The following is a 26,089-nucleotide window of genomic DNA, read 5'->3' on the forward strand; positions in this document are numbered from 1 at the left end:
CTGGTCACTGGTCCAAATTTTGAAGCGGTGCACTTCACGCTCATTTGCATATTTCGCTATTTGTAAGTGAGGGTTGCATTGTCGCCGCGACGCAGGTTACAGAAAGTTGGCGAGCCAGCCAGGAGACTGTTGCTTAGCAACAAGGATAGTAGTAGGAAACAAGCTAATAAGTAACCAAATTTTTCTCAGAAGCGTTGATCTTGCGTTGTGACAATGGAAATCATTGAGAGAGAGAGTGTGGACGTAGCAAATGCGCTTCTTGTCAAAGGTCTCACGTTGACCGAAACAGATGATGAGCTGAGTACTTTCTTGCAAAGGTATGGCTCAGTTAAACGTAATTTGATAATTGACGATCAAACGTCTGAGTTCCATCAGCATGACATTGTAGAATATGCTCACAGCTCTGCAATGCTGGACTTAGCGCCAATGTTACCCATAACTTTGGGAAGTCTTTCGAATCCAAGTGTCATGTTTCAAGTACGAGCTTTGGCTACCGTCTGTAACCAGACGGCCAGTGAGAAACCTCTTTCAAATGTGTTTCAGGAGGAGTTGAATGAACTCCAGGAAGTTCACTCTACCAACTGTACTCCAGAGAGAGCGCGAAATGTGAGCTGTGATGATTTCAGTAAAGCAGAAACAGTAGGAATGCGAGGTTTAGAATTCAAAGACCCAATCAAGAGACAGACGGGCCCTATGGCCTTTCCAGAAACCACCGTTGATGGTGTTACAGTGACTACTCGTTCTGGTTTCCCCATGGATGTTTTAGACCCACCAGGTATTCAGAAGATGGTTGTAGAGCACATAGTGAGGTCAGCTGATGCTGCGATGTTACAGCAAACTTCAGTCCGTCTTAGGAATTTCTCAGGGAGGTGCCCGCGTCCTCCAAATGAACCTGACTTTGACACTTGGCGAGTAAGTGTAGAACTCTTGCTAAGTGATCCGGCTATTTCCGATTTGCAAAGAGTACGTAGGATTCTAGATAGCTTGTTGTCTCCTGCCGCAGACGTAGTGAAGCATGTGCGACCTCCAGCTTTGCCTGCGGTGTACCTTGAGTTGCTAGAATCAGTGTATGGTTCCGTAGAGGATGGTGACGAACTGTTGGCCAAGTTTATGGGCACTTTACAGAACCAAGGTGAAAAGTCATCAGATTTCTTGCACCGGTTGCAAGTTCTTCTGATTTCAACTATTAAGAGGGGAGGTATCGTGGAGAAAGATCATGATCGTTGCCTCTTGAAACAGTTTATGAGAGGATGTTGGAACAATGGTCTCATTGACAGCCTTCAGTTAGGAAAGAGCGAGTCTCACCCACCCACTTTTGCTGAATTGGTTGTGTTAATTCGAACAGAAGAGAGTAAACGTAATTCCAAAGAAGAGAGAATGAAAAAGCACCTTGGATTGCCAAAAACTCCTGTTGGTTACCCGAAACCTCGAGCTGCCACCCAGCAAGTGTCAGTGTATTCTCATGAAACACCAAATGCTAGTAGTTCTGAAACAGATTCTCTGAGAAAGCAACTTGCAGAAGCTCAGGCTCAACTTGCTACTTTAGGTAGAAATTCAGATCAGAAACGCCAGAGCGGATGTTCAGAGAAAACAGAATTTGATGCTTTGAGAAAAGTAGTAGAAGAGTTGCGCGCTCAGATAGCTGCTATGCAAGTTTCCATGACTCAAGAAGCAAAACGTGAAGATTCAGATAGCTTAGAAGTCGCTAACCTACGACGACAGGTAGCTGAACTGCAAGCTCAGAATGTTGCTCAGAGAAATTTTAGAGATCACTCCCGTGTGACTGCTGGTCCTCGAGTTTTTTCGCCTCAGAATTTGATAGAGACAGATACTGGCCGAGATGTTAGAAGGGCCCAACCAATGGCCAATCGGCCTCGTCCCGGATATTGTTTCCGATGCGGAGAGAACGGTCATTTGGCTGTTGCCTGTGATAATCCAGCAAACCCCCTGAGAGTTGAAGAAAAGCGTCGTAAGCTGAGAGAGCAACAGGCCCAGTGGGACACTCTGCACGGGAATTCTTCCTTGTCTTTAAACTAAGGGGCGTTTCTGTAGCGGGGCATACAGAGACGAGGTGTAACTTTAACCGCCCTATGTGTTATAGACAAGCGGCCGTCGCGAGTAATCAGAATAGATCACCCTTAAAGAACCTGCCAGAGGGGTTAGTAGGAGTAAAGTGCACAGCGCATATTGTCATTGGGGGTAAAGAAATTAGTTGTCTCCTAGACACAGGATCTCAGGTTACTACCATTCCCCAGTCGTTTTACGAGTCACACCTGTCTGATCATCCGTTGAAGTCATTGGGAAACCTACTAGAGGTAGAAGGAGCCAATGGACAAGCAGTTCCATATCTAGGGTACATAGAGTTGGTCTTGAAGTTTCCGAAAGAGTTCGTGGGTGCAGAAGTTGAAATCCCTACCTTAGCTTTGGTAGTTCCGGACCTCAATAGTCTGTCGCAAGTTCTAGTAGGTACCAACTCCTTGGATGTGCTTTATGGTCACTGTATCAACGAGAAACAGAATAATCCTTGTTCGAATCTTCATGGGTATCAGGCAGTGCTTAAAGTCCTTGAAGCGAGAAGGAGGCAAGCTAGCAGTGAACCATTAGGGCATGTGAAATTGATGGGGAGGATCCCTGAGGTTGTGCCTGCCGGAAATACAGTAGTCTTGAATGGCAATGTTCAGCTTCGGGGACCTTGCTTGGAGAAATTGATAGCTCTTGAACCGCCTTCAACCCCAGCGTTCAGCGGTCTTTCGGTGGCGAGTTGTGTACACACTTTGCCATCCAGACGATCCTCTCAGCTGTCAGTTCTGCTTAAGAATGACACTCGGACTGATATAACAATTCCTCCTAAAGCTATACTTGCGGAGATTTACGCTGTAGAGGAAGTGATAGAGAGCACCAAGAGTTCTTGCGGAGTAGAGTCATCAGCACCTACCTCTGCCAACCTTACCTTTGACTTTGGAGATTCTCCTTTGCCTTCACATTGGAAAGAGCGAATTTCGAACCGGCTAAATTCCATGCCTGAAGTTTTCTCTTTGCATGATCTTGACTTTGGTTGTACTAGTCAAGTGAAGCACCAGATTAGATTGGCAGATGAGACACCCTTTAAGCATAGGGCGCGTCCAATTCACCCTCAAGACATCGATGCCGTTCGAAAGCATCTTCAGGAATTGATTTCTGCCGGAGTCATTCGCGAGTCCGAGTCTTCCTTTTCTTCACCCATAGTGGTGGTCCGGAAGAAAGATGGTTCGGTTCGGCTCTGCATCGACTTTCGGAAGTTGAACTCTCAAACGATTAAGGATGCTTACGCGCTACCAAATCTAGAGGAGGTCTTTTCTGTGCTTACTGGTTCCAAATGGTTCTCGGTACTTGATCTGAAGTCTGGATTCTACCAGATCGAAATGGATGAAGCTGATAAGTGCAAGACTGCTTTCGTATGTCCCCTAGGCTTCTGGGAATTCAATAGGATGCCTCAGGGAATCACAAATGCGCCAAGTACATTCCAGAGGTTAATGGAGCGGTGTATGGGTGATCTTCACAGGAAGCAGGTCTTAGTTTTCATTGATGACTTGATTGTCTTTTCAAAGACTTTAGAAGAACATGAGTCGCGGTTAGTCCAGGTCCTAAACCGGCTTAAGGAGTACGGGTTGAAGCTAGCGCCTGAAAAATGCAGTTTCTTTCAGACATCAGTCAAGTATTTGGGGCATGTTGTTTCAAAGGACGGAGTAAAGACTGACCCGGCTAAGATTGAAGCTCTAAAAACTTGGCCGAGGCCCACAAATTTAAAAGAGTTGAGAGCTTTCTTAGGCTTTGCGGGGTACTATAGGAGGTTCGTGCGTGACTACTCGAAAATGGTCAAGCCTCTCACGGGACTCACTGTAGGGTACCCTCCACTGCGCAGGGGCCGCAGTGGGAAGCGAGAGGGGAGCGAGTATTTTAACACGAAAGAGCAGTTTGGTGATCGATGGACTGATGCATGTCAGAATGCGTTTGATGATGTTATTTCGAAGTTGACCTCTGCTCCTGTCCTGGGCTTTGCTGACCCCAGACTTCCGTATACGCTCCACACTGATGCTAGTACTACGGGGCTGGGAGCGGCATTGTACCAGGAGCAGGAAGGGCAGATGCGAGTGGTAGCGTTCGCCAGTAGGGGATTGACAAAAAGTGAGGCGAAATATCCGGCACATAAGTTGGAATTTCTTGCATTGAAGTGGGCTGTCACAGCTAAGTTTAGTGATTATTTGTATGGTACAGACTTCACTGTTGTAACAGACAGTAATCCCTTGACGTACGTTTTAACATCTGCGAAACTTGATGCTACCGTTGGCTGTCTAGTTTGTCAACCTACACTTTCAAGCTCCAATATAGGGCTGGGAGTCAGAATCAGGATGCGGACGGTCTTTCCCGGCGTCCACATGGTGAGCCTTTTGATGATTTGGTCTCTCAGAAAGAACGGGAAAGAATTGAGAAGTTTGCACTTCATCACCTCGCGGAGCCTGGAAACGAATCTGATTTTCTCATGGCAGATGTTGTGAAAGCCATTTGTGAGAGACATGAGGTGATTAGTTTACCTGAAAGTCTCAGTTTGACACACCCTTCTATTACATTGGTCGAGTCCCTCACTCATTGTGTTGATGCCTTGCCGAATGAGTTGCAGCACGAGGCTGAGCATGGTCTACCTGATCTCCCTAATCTCTCTAAGGCAGCATTGGCAGAATGGCAAGAGAAAGATCCAGAGCTCAAGGTGATAGTTGAGTGGATGAGAAATGGAACTAAGCCAGGTACCCTGAGGGGTCAGCCATCTGATTTAGCATTGTGGTTGAGAGAATGGAGTCGATTTGAGTTGAAGAACGGAGTGTTGTATAGAAAGAAGCAAGAGAACGGAGTCTCTCACTATCAGTTAGTGTTGCCAGTTGGACTAAGAGACATGGTGTTGCGTAGTCTTCACGATGATATGGGGCACTTAGGTATTGAGAGGACTTTAGACTTGGTGAGGTCCAGATTCTTTTGGCCAAGAATGTCCCAAGCCGTGGAGAAGAAGATCAAGACGTGTGAACGTTGCGTGCGTAGAAAAAGACCTCCAGACAGAGCCGCTCCCCTGGTTAACATTCAAACCGGTAGACCCTTGGAGTTGGTCTGTATGGACTTCTTGTCATTAGAGCCAGACCGCAGTAATACCAGTAACATATTGGTTATAACAGACCATTTCACGAAATACGCCGTGGCGATACCGACCCAGAACCAAACAGCTCGTACGGTCGCGAAATGTCTGTGGGAAAATTTCTTGGTTCACTATGGCTTTCCTGAGAAGCTACATAGTGACCAAGGGCCCGATTTTGAATCCCACACCATCAAGGAGTTGTGTCATATTGCGGGTATTCATAAGATTCGTACCACGCCATACCACCCCAGAGGTAACCCGGTAGAACGTTTCAACCGGACACTTCTCCAAATGCTGGGAACATTAGATAATGAGAAAAAGTCCAGGTGGAAAGAGTTTGTGAAGCCCTTAGTGCACGCATACAATTGTACGCGCAACGATACAACCGGGTATGCTCCTTATGAGCTCATGTTTGGGCGGCTGCCTCGCTTGCCAGTTGATTTAGCTTTCGGGTTGCCAACAGAAGCTCCGGCCAAGTCTCATTCCCAATACGTGAAGGATTTGAAAGATCGGTTGCGAGAGAGCTACGAGATAGCTAAGAAGAACTCTGTTAAATTAGCAGAGCGTAACAAAGGAAGGTTTGATAAACGCGTGGTTGTTTCTACCTTGGAGGAGGGTGACAGAGTCCTTGTGCGCAATGTTAGATTGCGAGGGAAGCATAAGCTCGCTGACAGGTGGGAGCAAGGTGTCCAAGTAGTAGTCAAGAGAGCGGGAGACTTACCAGTGTACACTGTCCGACCAGTTGGGCAGAGTGGTCCTTTCAGGACGTTACATCGAGACTTGTTGTTGCCCTGTGGGTTTTTGCAGTCGGATCGAGATGAGCAGCAGTCTAAACAAAGAGTTCGCAGGCCCAGAACTAGAGCCTGTGCTAATAAGGATGATTCACAAGAGTCAGAGTGTGAGTACGAGTCTGAGACCGATCAGTTCTTTAGTCCTGTACTTGGGGACATGTTGGACTTTGAAACTCGGGTTCTGGTGAGCCCTGAGCAATTACCCTGCTCAAACCCTCAGAAAGTCCCAATTGACTTACCTGCTGTTGAACCTGCAAGAGAGAGTATACCTACCTGTGGGTTATTAGAGGAGAATTCAGAGGAACCTGTAAGGGAAAGCTTACCTGAGTCTGGAGAAGTAGAAACGCCTTATGTTGAGCAGGAATCTGGTCATAGTGATCCAGGGGTTTCGGTAAGGGAAGAGCCAGGATTGGATCTCTGTCCTAAGTCTGTAGGTGAATTTCCTTCTCAGGAGGTTGAAACAGACGTTGATAGTGAGGTTGAGAACATAACTATGAATGCTGGAGTTGATGAAAGTGAACGAGAGAATGAACCGGAGTCCGAGGAAGGAGTTATTCCCAGGCGTTCGCAAAGAGAGCGAAGACCTGCAAAAAGGTTTGAGTATCCCCAGTTAGGGAATCCACTTACCGTAGTGATTCAATCTTTGTTGCAAGGTCTAAGTATGGCATTCAGTACTTCTTTGGAGGAGGTGAATGCTTCTACTATTGACGATGTGCCTGTAGTTGTGGCTCAACCCAAAAAATATGCAGATGCAGCGAGGACGTGCATGTATTCAGGAGGGGAGGGTGTAACCCAGGTCACTAAAGAGATTCTGTTGATGTAAGGAGAGAAAAAAAAAAAAAAAGACTAACACTTGTGAATATATATAAAACAGTTATTTTATTAATGTCTGTGGGGAAAGAAAAAAAATAGAAAGTTTAAGATTCTAAGAGAAAATAAGAAAATGCATAAACTAAAATCATAAAACTCATTTAGAAAATGTATCCAATTTAGCAAGACAAAGATTGGTTCAATTCAACGAGTGGGAGTTAGCCCCGCCTTAATAGGTGGACTCAGGGCAAGGGTGATGCAACACTTTTTGCGAGACACTGAAGCGGCTAGTTCAAGTTACAGAAGCTGCTGGTGCGATCCTAAAGAAAGAAACGAGAATTAGAACAAACAAACCAAGATTTAAATCAGAGAAACAATAGAGAAACTTTTAGATTAAAGTGCGGATTGAGATTCATCAGTCAAACGTTACGAGTGAACGTGATATTGACTGCTACGAAGAGAATACATTTTCCAAAGTTGGAAGTTTTGCCCTTCATAGCCGATGAATTGAGTTCTCTTGGTGAGTGTTGTAATTAAATAATTCTTTTTGTGTGTAAAATACTTGATAAATTGTATTGAATTACTAAATTCTGATGTAATATGCTGTTGTATGTAAAAGAGTTGACCCTTTCGTTTATAATGGGAAGAGTATTGCATGTATGTGTTGAATAATTAATGTTTCAGAGTTAAAAGCCACCTCGAGTGGTTAATAGAGGTTATTTTAACGAATTCCGTCGTGTATTTGAGCTATGAGTTAATGCGCGGTCATGACGCACATGTAATACGGGCAGATGAGGCCTAAGTGCGTCATCGGAAAAATAGCTCTTTGCACATACAAACTATATGTGCTAAAGTAAGACGGAATTGCAGTAAAAGGAAAAAAAAGTTGAATGTTGTTTATATGCAGGCTAACTGCTCTAATGATGTATATTTTTTGAAAGGAATGTCTAATTGTATTTTTGGCCTTGTCTTTGCAAGGTTGGGTCTTTTTCTTTCTTTCCTTTTCCCCTTTTTTCTTGTTTTTTTTCCTTCTTTTCTACTTTTTGTCTTTTCTGAGTCGGATGCTGCACATTTCCTGGACACCGGACGATTTTGGAGAATTGTATGTGAATTGTCCCTGCTTGCTTCACATCGGAAAAAAAAACGTTGCGAGCGGGAACTGGCGAGCCATTTGCCCATATAAGGAAGGACCGAGTTTATGAATCAAGAAACGAACGGAGTGGTATGATTGTGCACACATCTGAATTGAACTGTGTTGATCCGAGATACATTGCGGAAGAAGGATCTCGTGAGAGCGGCATTCGAACTGGAACTGAGAATTAGTGTGTATATAAATTATATACATATAAAAAGAGGAATCTGAATTGTATTGAATTTGAGACTGCTAATTAAGCAGTACATTTTGACCTGTATTTTATTTTCTCTACTGTTATTTTTTTTTCAAATTCCATTGTATTTCATTTCAATTCATTTTGATTTTATATTTTATTTTTATTTATTTTTCTTGGAGAACGAGAGTAAAAAGGGTATTCTTATAGGGTTATCATTTGGAAGGATTGCATTTGAATTTAAAACGTTTACTTAACCTTAAATAAGCCAATTAGAAACAAATTGAATAAATAGGTAAACAAATAAATTATATACATATATTAATAGAATAAGGGTCAATTAAATTTATTAGCTTGAAACTAAATAGGTAAAAAAAAAAAAAGAGAGAAACAATAATAATTATAAACTAAATAGGAAATATAAATTAGGGTTATATTAAGGTTACATTTATTTGTTCCACGGCAAATCTTTGCTGTTCTCCTGGTCATTATAAATATATTTTTCTTTTTTCTTTCCCTCCTGTGTGATGTGATGTTTTAAATTTCACTGCTTTATCATTTAATTCCTTAATACATCATTCCAAATTTTCTAACGCAACGAGTGCTTGTCATAAATTCTTTCTCCCCTTGCTGTTAACGCAGTCTCTTGAGCGATTCTGGTCTTCTGGTCACTGGTCCAAATTTTGAAGCGGTGCACTTCACGCTCATTTGCATATTTCGCTATTTGTAAGTGAGGGTTGCATTGTCGCCGCGACGCAGGTTACAATTGCAATATGGTTTCTTGCAATACATTAACACTGATATCATGCAGAATGCAGCTTGCTTTACTGTATTTATTACTGTGAAGCTGCTTTGATACAATCTGTATTGTGAAAAGCGCTATACAAATAAACTTGACTTGACTTGACTGTATACCAAAAGAAGCATTTCGGTTCTTGAACAGCTAAGAAGAGTCAGTTTAATAAACTCTAGTAGCCTATGTTCAGTTTATGTTAAACTCGTGCGAGAACGATTCAAAAGCATACGGAACTGTCTGTTCTCTAATGGCTCAGCCTCTCGCGGTACTTTGATGTCATACACATTTATGTATGGTCATACACCGACTGTTCTGTACAGAAAAAAAGTGATCAATTTGAAGTGGGCGTAACCTGAAGGGGCTAAACTTGAAGTATTGCAGGCTGCAGACAGATTCTATTGGAGAATTTCAGCAACCGAATATATTGTAATACCATAATCAAAGTTCAGAAATATTTGATCACCTGGCCAACAACTGACCAATAAGAATCAAGTACTCCGTTGCAAAATTATTTCAATAAAACCTCACCATTTGCAGTGTGAATTAGTCTATTGACTTTCTTATGCCATAAATGCATTCAAGTGCCGCTCAATAAAAATAGTAAACGGGCTCAACACTTACCTACTTAAAAATCCTACTACGGCGGAGGCTTAAAGCATGAATAATAATTACGTAATGCTGACGTTGCTTAGTAACCTTGCGAGAGCGTCCACTCATGTGGCCTACTTAATATTCATAATCTATCCTTCGCCATAGTAAGATAAATCACCAGTGGGATTCACACACAGACGCTTTATACACCTCCCATCTCCCATGTTTACGTCAAATCCTTCCCAGCAGCGGATGTTATTGGAAAACTGGAGCCACAAAGCATCAACGTTTAAGCTAGAAATCGGAAAGTTCTCAAAGCTGATATTTTGATTGACGCCGTGGATACAGAAGGTAACAGCACGTCGCCTGTATGAATATTGCTTTGTGTTTTTGTGCGCTGGCAGCGTTATGATCTGCAACCGCAGGCCTGTGCTCGCATCATTCACTATAGCCTATCAATCGCCGATGGGTTTTAATCGCTAAAGATGTTTATCGCTCTCTGAAAGTTGTTACGTTTCGCTTGAATTTCTAACAGATGGATTTACATGTGTCGTGCTTTTTATGTTAATAATGACTAAAAGACTGAAATATTATGTTAGCTAGCCAGGCTTGCTGCTGATACTGCGATGAATGAGTATTGCATGTATGCTGCTATGCAATAGTGCGAGTCACTTTACACTTGTGTGCTATATATGTGTCAGTGTGGAGACCGGGACTTATTTTTAGACCAGGAAAAGTAACTCCCGCTTTCCTTACATTGATGATGTGGCCAGTAACTAATGACACAAATAGCTATTTGCAACACTATCTTTCTATGTTAGGGTGAATCACAGTGACTGGAAGTTGAGTAATAGTGAAGACATGAAGGGTTAGGGCAGTGTTATGTAATCATTGCCAGCGCCGATGGACGCAGGTTGGATAATCGCTGATCTCTATTCCAGAAAACACCAGAACAAACACACCAACTCATGCGCTGCTCGCTCAGTTCAGCACGTTTAAAAGTTAACAAGCTGTCGCTAATCTTCTTAATATTATCATTGGTCAAATTAAAATGATAAAGAACACAATAAAGTTAAGGCAAGACCCCTCCCCCTCCTCCATTAGTTAATTAAAAATTAACTAATAGATATCACCATACTTCTCCAGTTGGTTGTTTCCGTAAATCAGAAAATACTGTCAACAGCCTAAAAAAACCAAAAAAAACAAAAAAACATTTTCATCATACAATCAGGCAAATTATTTATGAACAAACCACTCTGTAAATAAATAAATAAATAAATAAATAATATATATATATATATATATATATATAGGGATAAAACTGTAAGTTTTGGTCTATGTAAGTGCTACTAAATTGGAGATTTTTGACTCATTTTAAGAAAACGGCCTTTAATGAACTGTCATGGAAATCTATAGGCGCAAATAAAAATGTGCCATGAAAGATAGCCTACACTTCAAAGTGTATTTTGGATTTTTTCTTTCCACCAGTCTGAAATAACACTTTATAAAAAGCCCAAAATCCCCAGATCTCAAAATTGACGGAGGCATGAAAAAAGGGTTTTTATCAGTAGTGTATCGCCTTAATACGTAAAACTATGCCATGTGCATGTTTGAAACACATAAAAGCTGTAAGAATTCTTGAATTATCCCATTTTTACACAAAACGAATGGTTTCCCAGCTAACAGGGAACGTTCTCAGAACTTTGGCTTAAACTTTTTTCTTTGTAACGTTACTAGAATGCTCTTTAAAAGTTATCTAGTCTTTAATAATGTTCACAAAAAAGTTATTTAACCTATTCATCGTTCATGGAACTTTTTTTCCGAAACGCTTTAGTTTGTTCAACGTAAATTTTTTTTAAAATAAAAATATATATTTTTCAGAATATTCAGAGAACATTCAAAAGTAACATTCCCATAATTGTTTGCAAAATTACTAAATGGTTAAGGTTCCCTTAAGGTTGATATAACCAAGAAAAAATGTTTCAAAACATTTTTAAACGTTCAGAAAACATTCAAAAGAACGTATTTATAACTCAATGGGAGCATTAGCAAAACGTTCTTAGTACATATTTTTGTTGAGTTACTGTTTATCTGCTGTAGATCTGGACCAACACTGGCCTATCCACCTTTTTCCTGCACCCCATGACTTGAATTATGAATTATATAGTATAACTTTGCCTATGTTAACTTGTAAACAATCAGCGAAAGGTTCACTCTATGAACGCAATAATAAACATTTTCAAAATACAATAAGAAGACATTATTCCTTCACCCATTGATCATTAAGAGGGAATTTTCCTTTATGAAGAAATTTAAAAGTATAAAAGCATTAACAAATGACTTCAACAGACCATGAATTCCCCAAAAGCTCGATTATTTCTGCAGCGTTGCTTTAATAAAAAATGTTAATTAACTGGAACATTGATGATAGGCTAATATTTCCAAGTGATTTCCATCATTTTAACAGACAATAAATAGCCTATTGTATTTACCTGTTTTAGAAACATTCCAGTAAACACTGCTAATACAGATTAGAAGTGAAAAGGGGAGACAATTACATTTTAAACATCGGTGTGAAAACAAACCTGGAAAGAGACGTGAGGATTTGGGGAGAAAAACAAGATATTCTTAGTACAGTTCTGCAGTGAATTATTCATTGGATATAGGCTATCGTAAATTAAATCGGAAGAACAGACCACAAACACGCAGTATATGTTGTCTTTTTTTAACTACAGCTCAATAAAAAGGGGGGAAACAAAGAAAATAATCAGAAGGAAAAGAATGTAATGAGTGAAAAGAGATCTTGTGTCATAGATATTCTTGTTATACAATGTCACATTAAAATACCAAGCATTACGTTATTAACACGAAGGAAATTACAGCTCATTCGGTTTGTAGCTCAACCTTATGATTTGAAATGATTTGTTTTTCGCTTCTTTGAGTGGAACTTCCCCAAACCGGAAGTCCCTCTCATAATTTAGGCTTGTTAGGAAAAAGGTGGAAAGGTAGCATTATGAAATACTCTTTATGAAATGAAAGTGTATAAGCTGATGTTCACTGTTAATGTTAATGTTAATTCAATGTTAATGTTTTTAATCAACACGATGTTCTGCTGTATGTCTATAGTTTTGTATCAGATCTTTTTTGAATGTTCAAATTACACGGCGGCAATTAATGCATCATAAATGTTGCCATAATTTGTGGTTATACGGAGAAGCTTTCTGTGTAATTAATTTCCATTATTCTAAGTAATACAGGATGTGAACTGGGCAACGAGTTACTCTGACTAAGCTAATGGACATTAGGCTCACGCAATATTTATACGCTCCACTTATAGTAGTAGTCACATGCTTTATTTGTGCATTTCCTGCTTCATCCCTATTGGCTGGTGGTAATCATTCCAAGAAAGTGCAAATTATATAATGTGTAGTCATATCACCTGTCATGAAGAGGACACACCTAAGACTAGCCATTTTAATGGTTAATTATGTTATGTCAACTATATCTGATTATAAGTATTTGATGAGAACCCTAATAATGCCACATATATGCAGTTAGGCCACTATTATAACTAAGAAATAATGATTGAAGTAGACATAAAAAAACTGATGGCAGTTTTATAGTCTTATTTATAGTGTCGTTTTGGTTTTCAAATGAGGTGCGGTTTCTCCCATGATTTTGTTTTTCATTTGCATTTATTTCCCTTAAACTTTGACAATTTTCATTTTTTAATATTTCACACAAAGGACACGATGTTTGATATCTGGTTAGTCTTGATCCACATATCTGAGGTTCTAAGAATACTGTGCCACTGTTTCTACTGTAAATATTATTACTTTAACTTCTTAAAGGCCAAAACTGTCTACTTAAGCCAAGAGATTGCGCATATTCCATAACATTGCGCTGCATTTACTATATATGTATGTATGTATATATATATATATATATATATAAATATAAATATATATGAGGATTATACTATATTATACTATTATTCAAACGTTTCGGGTAGGTACGATTTTTTAAAAATGTTTTTCAAAGAAGTCTCTTACGCTCACCAAGGCTGCATATTTATTTGATTAAAAATGCAATAAAACATTAATATAGTGAAATAATATTATTATCATTTAAAATAACTGTTTCCTATTTGAATATATTTTAAAATGAAATGTATTCCTGTGATGTCAAAGCTGAATTTTCAGGATCATTAAGTCTTCAGTGTCACATGATCCTTCAGAAATCACTCTAATATGAAGATTTGCTGCTCAAGCAACATTTCTTATCATTATCAATGAATATTTTTGTGGAAACCATTTTATTTTTCATGATGAATAGGAAGTTCAAAAGAACATCATGTATTTGAAATGGAAATATTTTGTTATATTCTAAATGTCTTCACTGTCACAATTGATTAATTTAATTCATCCTTGCTGAATAAAAGTATTAATTTCTTAAAATCTTACTGACCCTAAACTTTTGAACAGTAGTGTTGATGATTGATGAATCCAAACATATTGTGTTTAATAAAGCTAAATAAAGTGATTGGGTTGATTGTCACAAGCTTCAAATCAGAAATGATCTTTTGAGTTGCGCGCACTGCACAAATATACAGAGTTTCCGGTTGTTTGCGCACACTAGTCATCCTCTTACAGTTTCTTTGTTTTAAAAAGCAGACTTAATATTTATTTATTTCGGGTCCTAATTCAGAGATGATGAGCACATGAAGCTTATATTTTGGTCTGGTGGGACGTTGACTTGCACCACTTCACAGAAGTGGATGGAGAATTTAGAAAAGGGGTGTCCAAACTCGCTCCTGGATTGCCTCTATCCTGCAGAGTTTAGTGCCGGCTTTCCTCTACACACCTGCCTGGAAGTTTCTAGTATGCCATTGCCTATAAGACCTGGATTAGCTGGATCAGGTATTGGGGTGGGAGCTAAACTCTTCAGGACAGTGGCCCTCCAGAAGCAGGATTGGAAACCCATTTATTAGTCTAAAGTGCAAAGAAAATCTTTGTCCATAAGGTTAGATATTTCAAGCTTATGTATGTTGTTTTTATTTGTGGGCTCGTGGGAGTGTTGAAGCAGTGAGCATCTGCAAATTAATAATTGGATGTGAAATGCCTCAGCAACAGTAGTCCGGGATGCCGGGATCACATTACACTGTGTGCTTACTGAACTATGTGGCCTGTCTGTGTTCACTTTAGAAGCTCCCTTATCTGGCCTCCTTCCAGGGAACCACCATGTCCAGTGACCCCCCTCCTCCTTACCCAGGGGGCCCCAATGCCCCACTTCTTGAGGAAAAAAATGGACAACCTCCAGTTTCTGGTAAATACCTAGATATTTTTCTCTTCTCTTTAGACATTTGAAATGAACTTCTACTTTTTAAACCAGCTTTTAATAGGTAAATGCAATGGCTTGAAGAAACGCTCACACCATCATTAGCTGCAGAATTTCAAAAAAGTTTTCTAGAAAACCATGGAAACTTGAATGGAAACTTTCCTCACAACCTTTCAATGGGCCACTAGAGTTGCATGGAACTAGATTTCTTTTTTTGTTTCACTTAATTATAGCAACATATGTTCAATGATGAAATAATAACAACAATAATAACTATTATTATTATTATTAACATCACTTTGGTGTGAGCAGGAAAGACTATACATATGAATATATTAGCAAACATTTACTTTGATTTACAGTGGAATCATAAAGTCTGACACCACAGGATTCTGCAATAGATCACTAATAAATTTTGTGATAATTTAAACACATTTAAACTTTAAACTCATCAGGTTTGACACAAACTTGTGGAGATCATGCAGCTCGAGTGCTGCTGTTGTTGAAAAAATGAAAATGGGTTTTGTGGTTTGTTCCACATTTGCTTCAGATTAACTTTTCACTCAAATTGGCTGATATAGTAATTTGCAAGGAAGAATGTTGTATTGAATAAAAAAAAAAAACTATTATTAATTAATGCAAATTAACACAGTCATTTCACTTGTGTTCTCATATGTTTGGATACCACTGCATGTTTATAATTAATTATGAGAGGAGCAAGTCTAGCAGGTGGGATACAGGAATTCTGTAAAAAAAAAAAAAAATTGACATAAAGCTGTTTCCCTCAGCAGCCACTGCTCCAGTAATGACAGGACCTCCACAAGGACAGCCGCTGCCTCCAGAATACGGGCCTCCACCTTATGAAGCCACACCTGGCTTTGTTCCTCCGCACGTCCCAGGCGAAGGTCCCAAGCCTATGTCTATGCCTATGCATATGCATATGCCCATGCCTCATCCTCACGGTGGGTGTGCCAACCAAACTCACACACTAATGCATCAGCAGCCATTCACGGATCGTTAGAATTTCAGAGTGAAGAGCTAGCAATAATGTTAAATCAAAATGATGTGATGCGACAAGTTACGAGCAACAAGTGATTTTTCAGTTCACAACGAAACTAAAAGAGATGTGTCAGGGCTTTGAGCACGATTCCACAAAACATTGTTACAGTGTAATAATACATTTAAGTACTGAGTAATATTAACTAACTACCTAAGCATACTATATAGGGTTAGGATTAGGGTTAGGTTTTGGTTCAGGGTTAGATGCATGTAATAGGCAAATATGTAACTTACAGTTATTATCATAGTAACTATACTGTATGTAACGTGTAACAAGGACACTGTAAAATAAAATGTTTCCAAAATCTTTCATCAATGTAATAACTGCCTCTGAATTGACACTGTTTTCGGTTACTGTTTTAGGTATTGCTGCCTTTCTAAAATCTTGTTTATAGTTAAAGCAGTAATTAAAAGGGTTAGTTGCTTAGTTCATCCAAAAAGATATTTTTTTTATCATATACTCACTCATACGTTCTAAACCTGTAAGACTTTAGTTCATCTATCTTCGAAACACAAATGAATATGTTTTTAATGAAATCTGAGAGCTTTCTGTCCCTCTGTTGACAGCTACGTAAATAGCACTTTGTCGCTTCAAAAAGTTCATAAAGAGATTGTAAAACTAATGCATATTAATCGAGCGGTTTAGTCCAAATTTTCCGAAGAAACTGGATAACTATATGATAACCGGATTAAATTCAGACTTCTCATATAAACATTGATCAGCGAACATAAACAGAAGCTTAACTTGGCCCGCTTAACAGGTGAGAACAAACCTCTTTGGTTCTTGCTGAAGCTCAAACGTGCTGCGTAACACAAGAATGAACCTCATTGGTTCTTGAGGAAGCTCAGACGTGCTGCGTAACACAAGAATGAACCTCATTGGTTCTTGAGGAAGCTCAGACGTGCTGCGTAACACAAGAATGAACCTCATTGGTTCTTGAGGAAGCTCAGACGTGCTGCGTAACACAAGAATGAACCTCATTGGTTCTTGCTGAAGCTCAAACATGCTGCGTAACACCAGAATGAACCTCATTGGTTCTTACAGAAGCTCAAACGTGCTGCGTAACACGAGAATGAACCTCATTGGTTCTTACAGAAGCTCAAACGTGCTGCGTAACACAAGAATGAACCTCATTGGTTTTTGCACGTCAAGCGAACATGCTTGAGCTTCCGTTTACCACAACTGATGTGTGAGTAGATTAATGTTTTTGTTAATATAATCCTCAATTAAATCTGTTTATCATATAAAGCAATCGTGCCAAGATACAATCTGTGTGTAGAACTATCTTCAAGGGATAGTTCACCCAAAAATTTTTATTCTCTCATCATTTACTCAACCTCATGGAAACACAAATGAAAATTTGTTGGAAAATAATCCATACGACCCCAATGGATGAATTGGGTTGGTGTGTAAGAAAAAAAAAAAAAAAAGATATTTTAACGATATTTTAAGTGTCAAACGAGCAACAGCCATTCAATGGCATTATATGGGCTCACAAAGATGGATTATTTTCCTACAAATGTTTGTTTGTGTTTATCTGAAGAAAGAAACAGTCATATGCAATCGGGGATGGGATGATGGTGAGTAAATGAGAGAATTTTCTTCTTTTTTTTGTGAACTAACTTTAACCTCAAAATTGATGTGCTGCAGGTGGTTACTACGCTCCCCCTGGGCACTTTCCTCATCCGATAGTGGAGCACTATGGTCCGGGGCCCAGTCACTTTGGTCCAGGTCACACAGCCACAGTTCTCTCCCCTCCTGGTACCACCACCACCGTGACTGTGCTACAGGGGGAGATGTTTCAGTCGACTCCAGTGCAGACGGTTTGTCCACACTGCCAACAACCCATCACCACCCGCATCAGCCACGACATCGGCCTCATGAACACTCTAATCTGCATGTTCTGCTTCTTTGTCGGGTAAGTGATGAACTGAACGGCACAATATATGATATGATCTCTCTCTGTGAAATTAATTTTCTGTTATGTTTTCTTTTTCTGCATGTTGGTTGGCCTACATGTCTTTGAGTTGGCGGACATACAATTTTATAAGAAATAATAAAAGCATATGCTAAACTGCTGAATAAGGTTTTCTTAAGATAAAGAGGCTTTTTTTCTTCATTATAATTTCAGGACAGTTGTATCACGCTCACTATTTTTGACTGTTCAAAAGTTTGGGGATCTTTAATGTTTTTGAAAGAAGTCTCTTGTTCACCAAGACTTTGTTTGATCAAAAGTTCAGTAAAAACAGTAATTAGTGACATTATTACAATTCAAAATAACTGTTTTCTATTGTTATACATACTTTAAAATGTAATTTATTCCTGTGATCAAAGCTGAATTTTCATCATCATCTTCAGTGTCACATGATCCTTCAGAAATCATTCTAATATGATCTGATTTGATTCTCAAGAAACATTTCTTATCGTTATTATCAATACTGAAAACGTGCTGCTTAATATTTTGGTGTAAACAAAAGAACAGCATTTATTTGAAATATAAATCTTTTGTGACATTATGAATCTCTCTTTTAATCATTTCAATGCGTCTTTGTCGAATAAAAGTATTCATTTCTTTTTCAAAATAATCTTTCTGACCCCAAACTTTTAAATAGTAGTGTAAATGAATTTTAATACAGGAATTAAAAACGTGCACCATACAAGAGGTGCATTCAGGCCATGCATGCATGAATTGCATTTTTTTATGTAGTTTTGAATAAATGAATACACAATGAGCCCTGAATGATGAACCATACAGTATGCTCTTGAGATCCCTCATGACTTTTGTCTTTGTTTTACAGTTGTGATCTAGGTTGCTGCTTGATCCCCTGTATGATTGACGACCTCAAGGATGTGACACACACTTGCCCCAACTGCAAGGGCTATATTTACACATTCAAGCGCATATGCTAACAGTCTATCCCATTAAAGATCGTGCTGTGACCTCATTCTGGTGGGTGTTGACAACTCACTTTCATTTCCGTCTGCTCTGTGATCGCCCCAGCTGACAGCTCGTATTCTAGCCATTTCTCGCTTTATGTAACTATTGATTCTCACATTTAATTTACAGGCACTTGATGTAGTTACTGACACCTCTAAAATGAAGCAGAGGACATGAAGGATTGGTACGTTTTAATATGCACAATGGTCATTGTTTCATCAAGGCAATGTTTCATTTTTTTTTTTATAGCAGTAAAGCAAAGTGTAAAAGTGTAGAAAATATGTGAAAACAGTAACCTTAAGCTCATTTGTGAATATTACCGAGTAGCGAAAACAACTGAATTTCACTACAGGGTCAGTATTGTTGGAATGTAGGATTATTATTTGATGCATTATTGTTTTATTTTAACATATTAAAATGAAAGTCTTTAATGGCTGGGTCTGGGACCGTTTAGCATTGTGCTGGAGTAACATTGTTGCTTTTACATGTGAAAAATGCGTCTATATTTGGCATTTTATGCAAATGTTATGGAAATTTCACTTTTGTTATGTTTTCAATTTCTCATGTTTGTCGAAAAGACTAATTTGATTTGATATGCTTATATATGAAACATGCATTGTTGTGTAGATGTGACATTTTAGTTGAAAGGTTTCTATTGATAAGGAAATATGTATGTCCATCTAAATCTCCTTTTAGTAATTCTAAAGCTCATGGTGTTTTAATATGCCGTGCAGTTCATGTAAGGGTCATATTTGTGGAATTCAACCAATATACATTTAACATGTTTTTGAACTGTGAATCAGAACTATAGCCATGGTGCTTTTCAAACCACTATACTAGCTGTTCTGTGTTGTCAATGAGCTGTTTGAGCCTTCTCTAAACTATCATCGGTTATCCAGGTCAGTTTACCAGTCATTAATAAAGTAGGTCTGTTTGCTGATATTAAGATCAGTGTAGAATCATCTCTAATCACACATTTATTTGAACATTTATTCTAGCCAGAACTGCTGAACAACATGTTTAGAAGTGGCTGCTGCGTTATTTTTTCATTTCTACTTAACGTGGTGAAGTCGTCTTCTTCTTCGAAAAGGGAAGAAATCTCTTGTAAAGGCTGTTCAAAGCTGCTTTGCTGTTGGAGTTCACCAGCATGATGAAATGCGCTGCATGGCATCACTGTAATCTTGCATAGCGCTCTATTGGGCCATATGTCCCCTCAGTGTGTCAAGCTGGGCTTGTTGCTGCACTGGGCTTCATAACTCAAAGCAGATTAACCGTTCACTTATTAATACTGTGTGTAACCGGCCACAAGGACTTAAATGATGATTGTCCTGATTTTTCCTTTTTGTGGTCAGATTGTGATTTCTGTGGAATCATCCAAAGAGATTGTTTCCGTTATTTGGTCATTTCGGAATAGATGTTTGTTCTGGTTGTGAAATTGTAAACTTTCAAAAACCATTTTGCTCTGTCTGACAATGTGATTTATTGCTGAAATGGTACAGAAAACAAAAGCTACAACATCCACAGTGCTCAAGACACTATATATATATATATATATATATTTATATATATATATATATATATATATATATATATATATATATATATATATATATATATATATATATATATATAGCACTGTATTATTAATTACTGCATTATTAATTATTATTAAGGTTGATTGTCCTGTTTTTTTTTTTTTTTGTGGTCAGACTTGTAATTTCTCAGGAACCATCTAAAGAGGTTGTTTCCTTTATTTGATCATTTCTGAACAGCTCTGTCCAAAAAAATGGATTTAATGGTACGAAATTCAAACACTACAACATCAGCAGTGATTAGACTATCGCCCGGTTTCACAGACAAGACTTAAGCCTAGTACTAAAATGCATGTTTGAGCTGTCTTAACCGAAAGCAAAGTGCACTGACATTTCTTAAAATATGTCAGCACCATTGTTTTGTCTCAAGATGCAGATCAGGAATGTTTTTTTTTTTTTGTTTTTTATAAGGCATGTTTATAAAAGATACTTAAATGTCCTAATTAAACTAAGGCCTAATCCTGGCTTAATCGAGCCTTGTCTGTGAAACCTAGCCTATACATCTCAATATGAGTTAAACCTCTGCTTTTCACTTTTGCCTAAAGCTACACCATGTAACTTTTGGCCCTGAAGCGTAAAAACAAAATGTGTCTTGGTCGTGCTACGGCTCTAGCACCAGTTTACCGGTGTGCAAGGGTTTCTTTGGAGGTTTGCCGTTTTGAATGATTCATGGTGAATTTTTCTCGTTTGTTGTGACGGCAAACTTTTATCTTCACGCTACTTCAACAACATTAACGCGGAGATACTTTTCTCTGTGTACGGATATGTACGGATACATCGTGACACGCACGTGCGAATGTATATATTTTTATCCACAAAATCCATCCCGACAGCTCAAAAATATTAATCGTTATTATAGATTCATCAAAGTGTATTGGGCAAAAGTAAACACATTTGGAAAAAAAAATCTAATTGATAACATGTTAGCAAACACAAGTTACACAGTGTAGCTTTAAATGAAGATTCAGATACTAATAATCTTTCTCCTGTAGACAATCTGCCAAAAGTATAGCTGTTTAAAAATCAGAATCTCCGTCTTTCCATTGTAGTATTTAACATGAAGGAAAAAATGTAGCAATTGCTAGTGTGTGCAAATGTATTTAAACTTTCTGTCTCATTGTAAATGATTCTTTTTAATCAGATCTGTCCAACGAACACTGGATTTTTCATAGTATTTGCACATTTGCCTCATGCGTGTATGCAAGCATTTCAAAAAGAACTTTAGCCACATTAAGTTCTATTTTCTAAGTTTAATTTCCAATGATCTATTTTCTGACTGAAAAAAGGCCTCATCCCACCCTGCTTTATTTAATCGGAAAAAAAAAATCAATATACCTCTCCATCAAACATACACAAAACATATATGATGTCTGTTTGATTACTGAAAGATAATCTCCAGTAAATATGCATGTTCATGAGGTTTACTTGCACAATCCAGGCTGGCTCCCTTTAATCTAATATGCTCTTGACTACGTAGGTCTACTTGCTTTGTGAAGTGACTTGATGCTGTTGCAGACAGTAGATGTCAAGCTTGTGTTACAGGAATGCAGTTGTAGATAGATGCCTTGAGAATAGTTCAACTGAAGTCTCAAATGTGTATGTAAAATAAAACTTGTGGACTTAATGATTATTTGAACAAATAAAAAGACTATAACATATATGCGATGCAATTGTATTACTTGCGCGTGCGCACGCGCACACACACACACACACACACACACACACACACACACACACACACAAGAATGGTCATCAGGCCAGAATAACCCAGATGTAAATGATGTGGTTATTGCACATAACTGAATGACACATGCACATTCTGTTAGTTAGTGAAAATAACGTTTTTTAATCCATTTCAATGATGAGACAGTTTTGGCTCCCAAAAAAAAAAAAATATAATCAAAACAGAATAATTTATTATGAACACATAATATTTAGTCATATATTTTGAGTCTCAAACAAAGTCCAAGACTGATTTAGTCTCTCCAACGATGCCCACATTGTATATTGCAACACTTGTAGAAAGTTGTCATTGGTTCATCAGCAGACCTAGTTTGAATCTGCATAAAGTAGGCCCTTGGGTGCTCACATTTTGGACAAGGTTCTTCAAAGAAAAAAGAAAAGAAAATGTTATACTCAAAAATAAATCAAGTACGCTTATTTAAAGCCACCTGAATGTGTGATTAAAAACACATAGAAGTATTGTTTTTTTTATTAGGATCCACTGTTTTACCTGGAGTGGAATCCACATTTTCCCAAGCAGCAGCGCCCCCGAGAACATCATCAACCTCCTTCAGTTTGGGGTACATTCTGTTATTTACCTGTCACAAAAACCAACCAATTATTTCAACACACATCAGATATATATTATATCAGAACGTTTTATGCTGGCAGCGTCTCAAAAACTACGTTGACAACATTTTTGAGGGATGTTCTAATCAAGGTTTGAAATGAACTTTTTCGCTCACACACAGAGAGCAGCCAGTTTGGCTACTACATTTTTAAGTTAGCGGCCATTCAGAGATTTAAATATATTTATTAATAAATCTTAATCTGAATTATTGAATTGAAAGCTTTTAGTTTTATGACAGATTATCTCATTGTTTGCGGACACTATAAAAAATAGAATGGAAATAAAACAAAATTCTCAGTAACTCTTTTTTTCTTTACAATTTTAAACCCACATTTTAAAGTGCGCAACCCTCTTTACGCTTTGTTTCGTTAATGTTGGAGCATTCGGGTTGGAGGATATAATTTATTAATAAAAATAACCAGCCAAAATGGATAGTGAGTTGAGGTGTTACACGCCATGACCAAAAACCCTTGGTGCACAGAGAGTGGCTGCTACCAAAACTGCATACTCACTATTTAGGTTCTTCTTCTTTTGCATAAGTATTTACCTTATGACAGTAAAAAAAAAAAAAAGAGTTTTATATAGTATGAATCAATGTAATCCAGAAATACTACATCCGTCATGTGGTCATTGCCATGTGACCTACAGTTTCGTGTACACTTTTTCGCCTACTATATAGTAGGGAAGTAAGCATATTCGGATGCAGCCACGGATATGAATGAACAAGAAAATGAATATTCGACTCAAACTTTTTTCATGTCCTAAAAGAAAAGCTTACACATTGTTCATGTTATCTGAATGGAACGTTCACATTGTTTAATGCAAATTTAGTGTTATAATGTTATAAGCATTGATCTTATCAAGTGTTCGAATCACGTTTACAATCGAACAATTCCATGTGCAATTTAATCGACGCAGATTTGTTTGACTCAAACTTTCACATCACTCATCTTTTCACTTCATTCGAATCGAACGTTCAACTTATTTATGTGTTCCATTATCACGTGTTCGTTTATGTGTTGTGGTGGTAACTTCACATTACCTTCCTCGTGACATTGTGCACATATGGACATGTATTACACGCGAATCTGAAGCATCTTTGTCCTTCCTCCACGATTAAAACATTCCCACAAGTTGGACAAAACATAAGCATTTTCAACGGTTATATATAATATTGTTTACTAAATACTGGTATTGCTTTTCTGATCCAATTAAAGTTGGTATTTACACACATTCTCAGCTGCAGTTGCTACAGGAAGCACATGATGACAAACGTGCCTCTCTATTCTGGGCTCGACATGAAACGTAATATAAACACAATGAAACATTGATTATAGAGTATATAAATAATAATAATTTGATATATACCTGGCAATATATAAAATTGTTGAATTAAAATTTATATATTTTTAAGAATTATATAGCTAATCCCGGACATATAATTTAAAAACGTACGCGGAACTAAAGTTTGGTGCATCATATAAATCTTCCGACAGTGTGTATGTTAATATATGAAGAAAGCTGAAACGCAGCATGTTGATGTTACAGTTTCATCCGAAAGAATTTCCGCAAAATGCCTAATTAATTATTTATAAATTCCATTTATATTCATTGTTAACTTTTATATGTCGTGTATTTCTGTATTTACTCTTAAATCAGGAAGTTTACGCTTATTATTAGTTGAAAATGGATGAATTAAAGGAAGAAACCCTCAAGAATGTCGACGTGGCTGACTTTGCCGAGAAAATCGTTGTAGATGAAATTAAAGAAGAAGAGGAGGAGGAGGATGAGGAGGCATTGCCACATTCTGAATTTCTTGACATCTTCGAGGAAGGCTTGGCTCTGATAGTGCAGGACCCTTTACTGTGTGACCTGCCAATTCAGGTGTACCATCAAATAACAATCAAGTTTTAAAATCAACTGGTATTAATGACTTTCTGCACAACATTTCTTTATAATCTTTTCTGCTCTCTGAAATCGTTTGTTCCATCTGTTCAGGTCACATTGGAGGAGGTGAACTCTCAGGTGGCTCTGGAATACGGTCAGGCCATGACTGTTCGTGTTTGTAAGCCTGATGGAGAAGTCATGCGTGAGTTTTCTTGGAGTCGCTCTGAATTGTTACAGATTTATTGATTCTAACTGGAGCAAATCTCTTCACAGCTATCGTGGTCGTGCAGTCTGCTACGGTTCTGGATCTCAAGAAAGCCATTCGCAGATATATGGAGCTAAAACAACAGCGAGAGGGAGGTGTCAAGCACATCAGCTGGTAAGACATGAAAAATGTGCCAGGTAGGCTATATGATAGGTTTAATTCTTCAAATGTTTTTTTCCTAATCTATTTACCCTGTCAAGGAAATACGTGTGGAGGACATTTCTTCTGGTCTTCAACGGAGAAAAATTAGAAGATGACGAGAGAAAGCTGAAGGAGTGAGTCCAAACAATCTGCTGCTTTTGTAGAAATGTGTGAAAACTGCACAATAGTTAATTTGCTTTGAATTACTTTAATGATTTTTAATGTGATTTAAATATGACTGTGCTTTCCTTTATGCTCAGCTACGGGATCAGGAACAGAGATGAAGTGACGTTTTTGAAGAAACTAAAGAAAAAATGAACAGGGACAATCTCCAGTTTTTATTTATCACTCTAATTTGTAAATAGTCGAGACATTTAAAGGAATAGTTCATCCAAAAAGGAAAACTCATCCTCATGACGTTCCAAACACTTTATGTTCCCAAAAAAGGGAAAACGTTTCTTTTTGCCCCAAAATGCTTTTTAACCTCTCTTTTCCACACACCATTTAAGTGACCACACTGTTGTCTAACTTAAAAAAAGAAGAAAAGAAAGGAAAGATTTCAAGATCAGTTGAATAACAACCTAAATTTCGTATGATTTCAGGAGATTTGAATTAGTGTACAAGCGTTATGGACTAGTTTTATGGTGCTTTTTTGTCCTTTTTGGAACTTGGCAGCTGTGGTCACCATGAACTCTGGACTATGTCCTTCAAAAATTCACCTTTTTTATTTCACTATACAAACCGACAGCAACTACAAAACAAAAACAGAAACCCAATCTGTCATGCAAATTCATGCATGTTAGGCAGGGATGCAAATGTTGGCTAGGCCTACTTGATGAAGACACTGTATTATTAATGTACTTATTGTACATCCACAAACTCATTGTAACTGCATGTCTTATGAAGGTCTTTAAAGTCAAATTTGTGGGATTTTATGTTGCTTTTATATTGATCAAAATACTCAAATCTGAACATGATTAAAATACAAGTTGTTTTTAAGAGTGCAGTTTTATTCCCCTTGTTGTTATTTTAATATAGT

The 26,089-nt window shown here is 38.1% G+C and overlaps 4 protein-coding genes across 6 annotated transcripts; 3 read left to right on the forward strand and 1 right to left on the reverse strand.

The window, feature by feature from the left end:
- Positions 1–1,197: 1,197 nt before the first annotated feature.
- Positions 1,198–8,857, forward strand: LOC309504979 (uncharacterized protein). Its single transcript, XM_082178312.1, has 2 exons — positions 1,198–7,282; positions 7,741–8,857. Exon 1 carries the CDS (start codon positions 4,520–4,522, stop codon positions 6,773–6,775), a length of 2,256 nt encoding a protein of 751 aa, XP_082034438.1. The 5' UTR covers positions 1,198–4,519; the 3' UTR covers positions 6,776–7,282; positions 7,741–8,857.
- An 811-nt stretch (positions 8,858–9,668) lies between these two features.
- Positions 9,669–22,062, forward strand: cdip1 (cell death-inducing p53 target 1). Of its 3 annotated transcripts, XM_082189737.1 has the most exons (6): positions 9,669–9,828; positions 14,682–14,802; positions 15,603–15,776; positions 17,525–17,792; positions 18,673–18,824; positions 18,942–22,062. In XM_082189737.1, the coding sequence occupies exons 2-5, from the start codon at positions 14,718–14,720 to the stop codon at positions 18,782–18,784; spliced, it is 639 nt and encodes a 212-aa protein (XP_082045863.1). In that variant the 5' UTR covers positions 9,669–9,828; positions 14,682–14,717; the 3' UTR covers positions 18,785–18,824; positions 18,942–22,062. The 3 variants fall into 3 exon arrangements, with proteins under 3 accessions (XP_082045863.1, XP_082045862.1, XP_082045864.1); XM_082189736.1 differs by having other exon boundaries at positions 18,673–22,062; XM_082189738.1 differs by having other exon boundaries at positions 15,606–15,776; positions 18,673–22,062.
- Positions 22,063–22,230: 168 nt separating this feature from the next.
- Positions 22,231–24,035, reverse strand: polr3k (polymerase (RNA) III (DNA directed) polypeptide K). Its single transcript, XM_082190001.1, has 3 exons — positions 23,800–24,035; positions 22,638–22,725; positions 22,231–22,508 (listed from the first exon to the last, which is right to left on the reverse strand). Exons 1-3 carry the CDS (start codon positions 23,908–23,910, stop codon positions 22,381–22,383), a joined length of 327 nt encoding a protein of 108 aa, XP_082046127.1. The 5' UTR covers positions 23,911–24,035; the 3' UTR covers positions 22,231–22,380.
- Positions 24,036–24,248: 213 nt separating this feature from the next.
- snrnp25 (small nuclear ribonucleoprotein 25) lies at positions 24,249–26,056 on the forward strand. Its single transcript, XM_082189793.1, has 5 exons — positions 24,249–24,641; positions 24,756–24,846; positions 24,918–25,023; positions 25,110–25,184; positions 25,311–26,056. Exons 1-5 carry the CDS (start codon positions 24,444–24,446, stop codon positions 25,366–25,368), a joined length of 528 nt encoding a protein of 175 aa, XP_082045919.1. The 5' UTR covers positions 24,249–24,443; the 3' UTR covers positions 25,369–26,056.
- The last annotated feature ends 33 nt before the right edge of the window (positions 26,057–26,089 follow it).

The sequence above is a fragment of the Leuciscus leuciscus genome, assembly GCF_965113295.1.
Source record: "Leuciscus leuciscus genome assembly, chromosome: 1".
Lineage (NCBI taxonomy): Eukaryota > Metazoa > Chordata > Actinopteri > Cypriniformes > Leuciscidae > Leuciscus > Leuciscus leuciscus.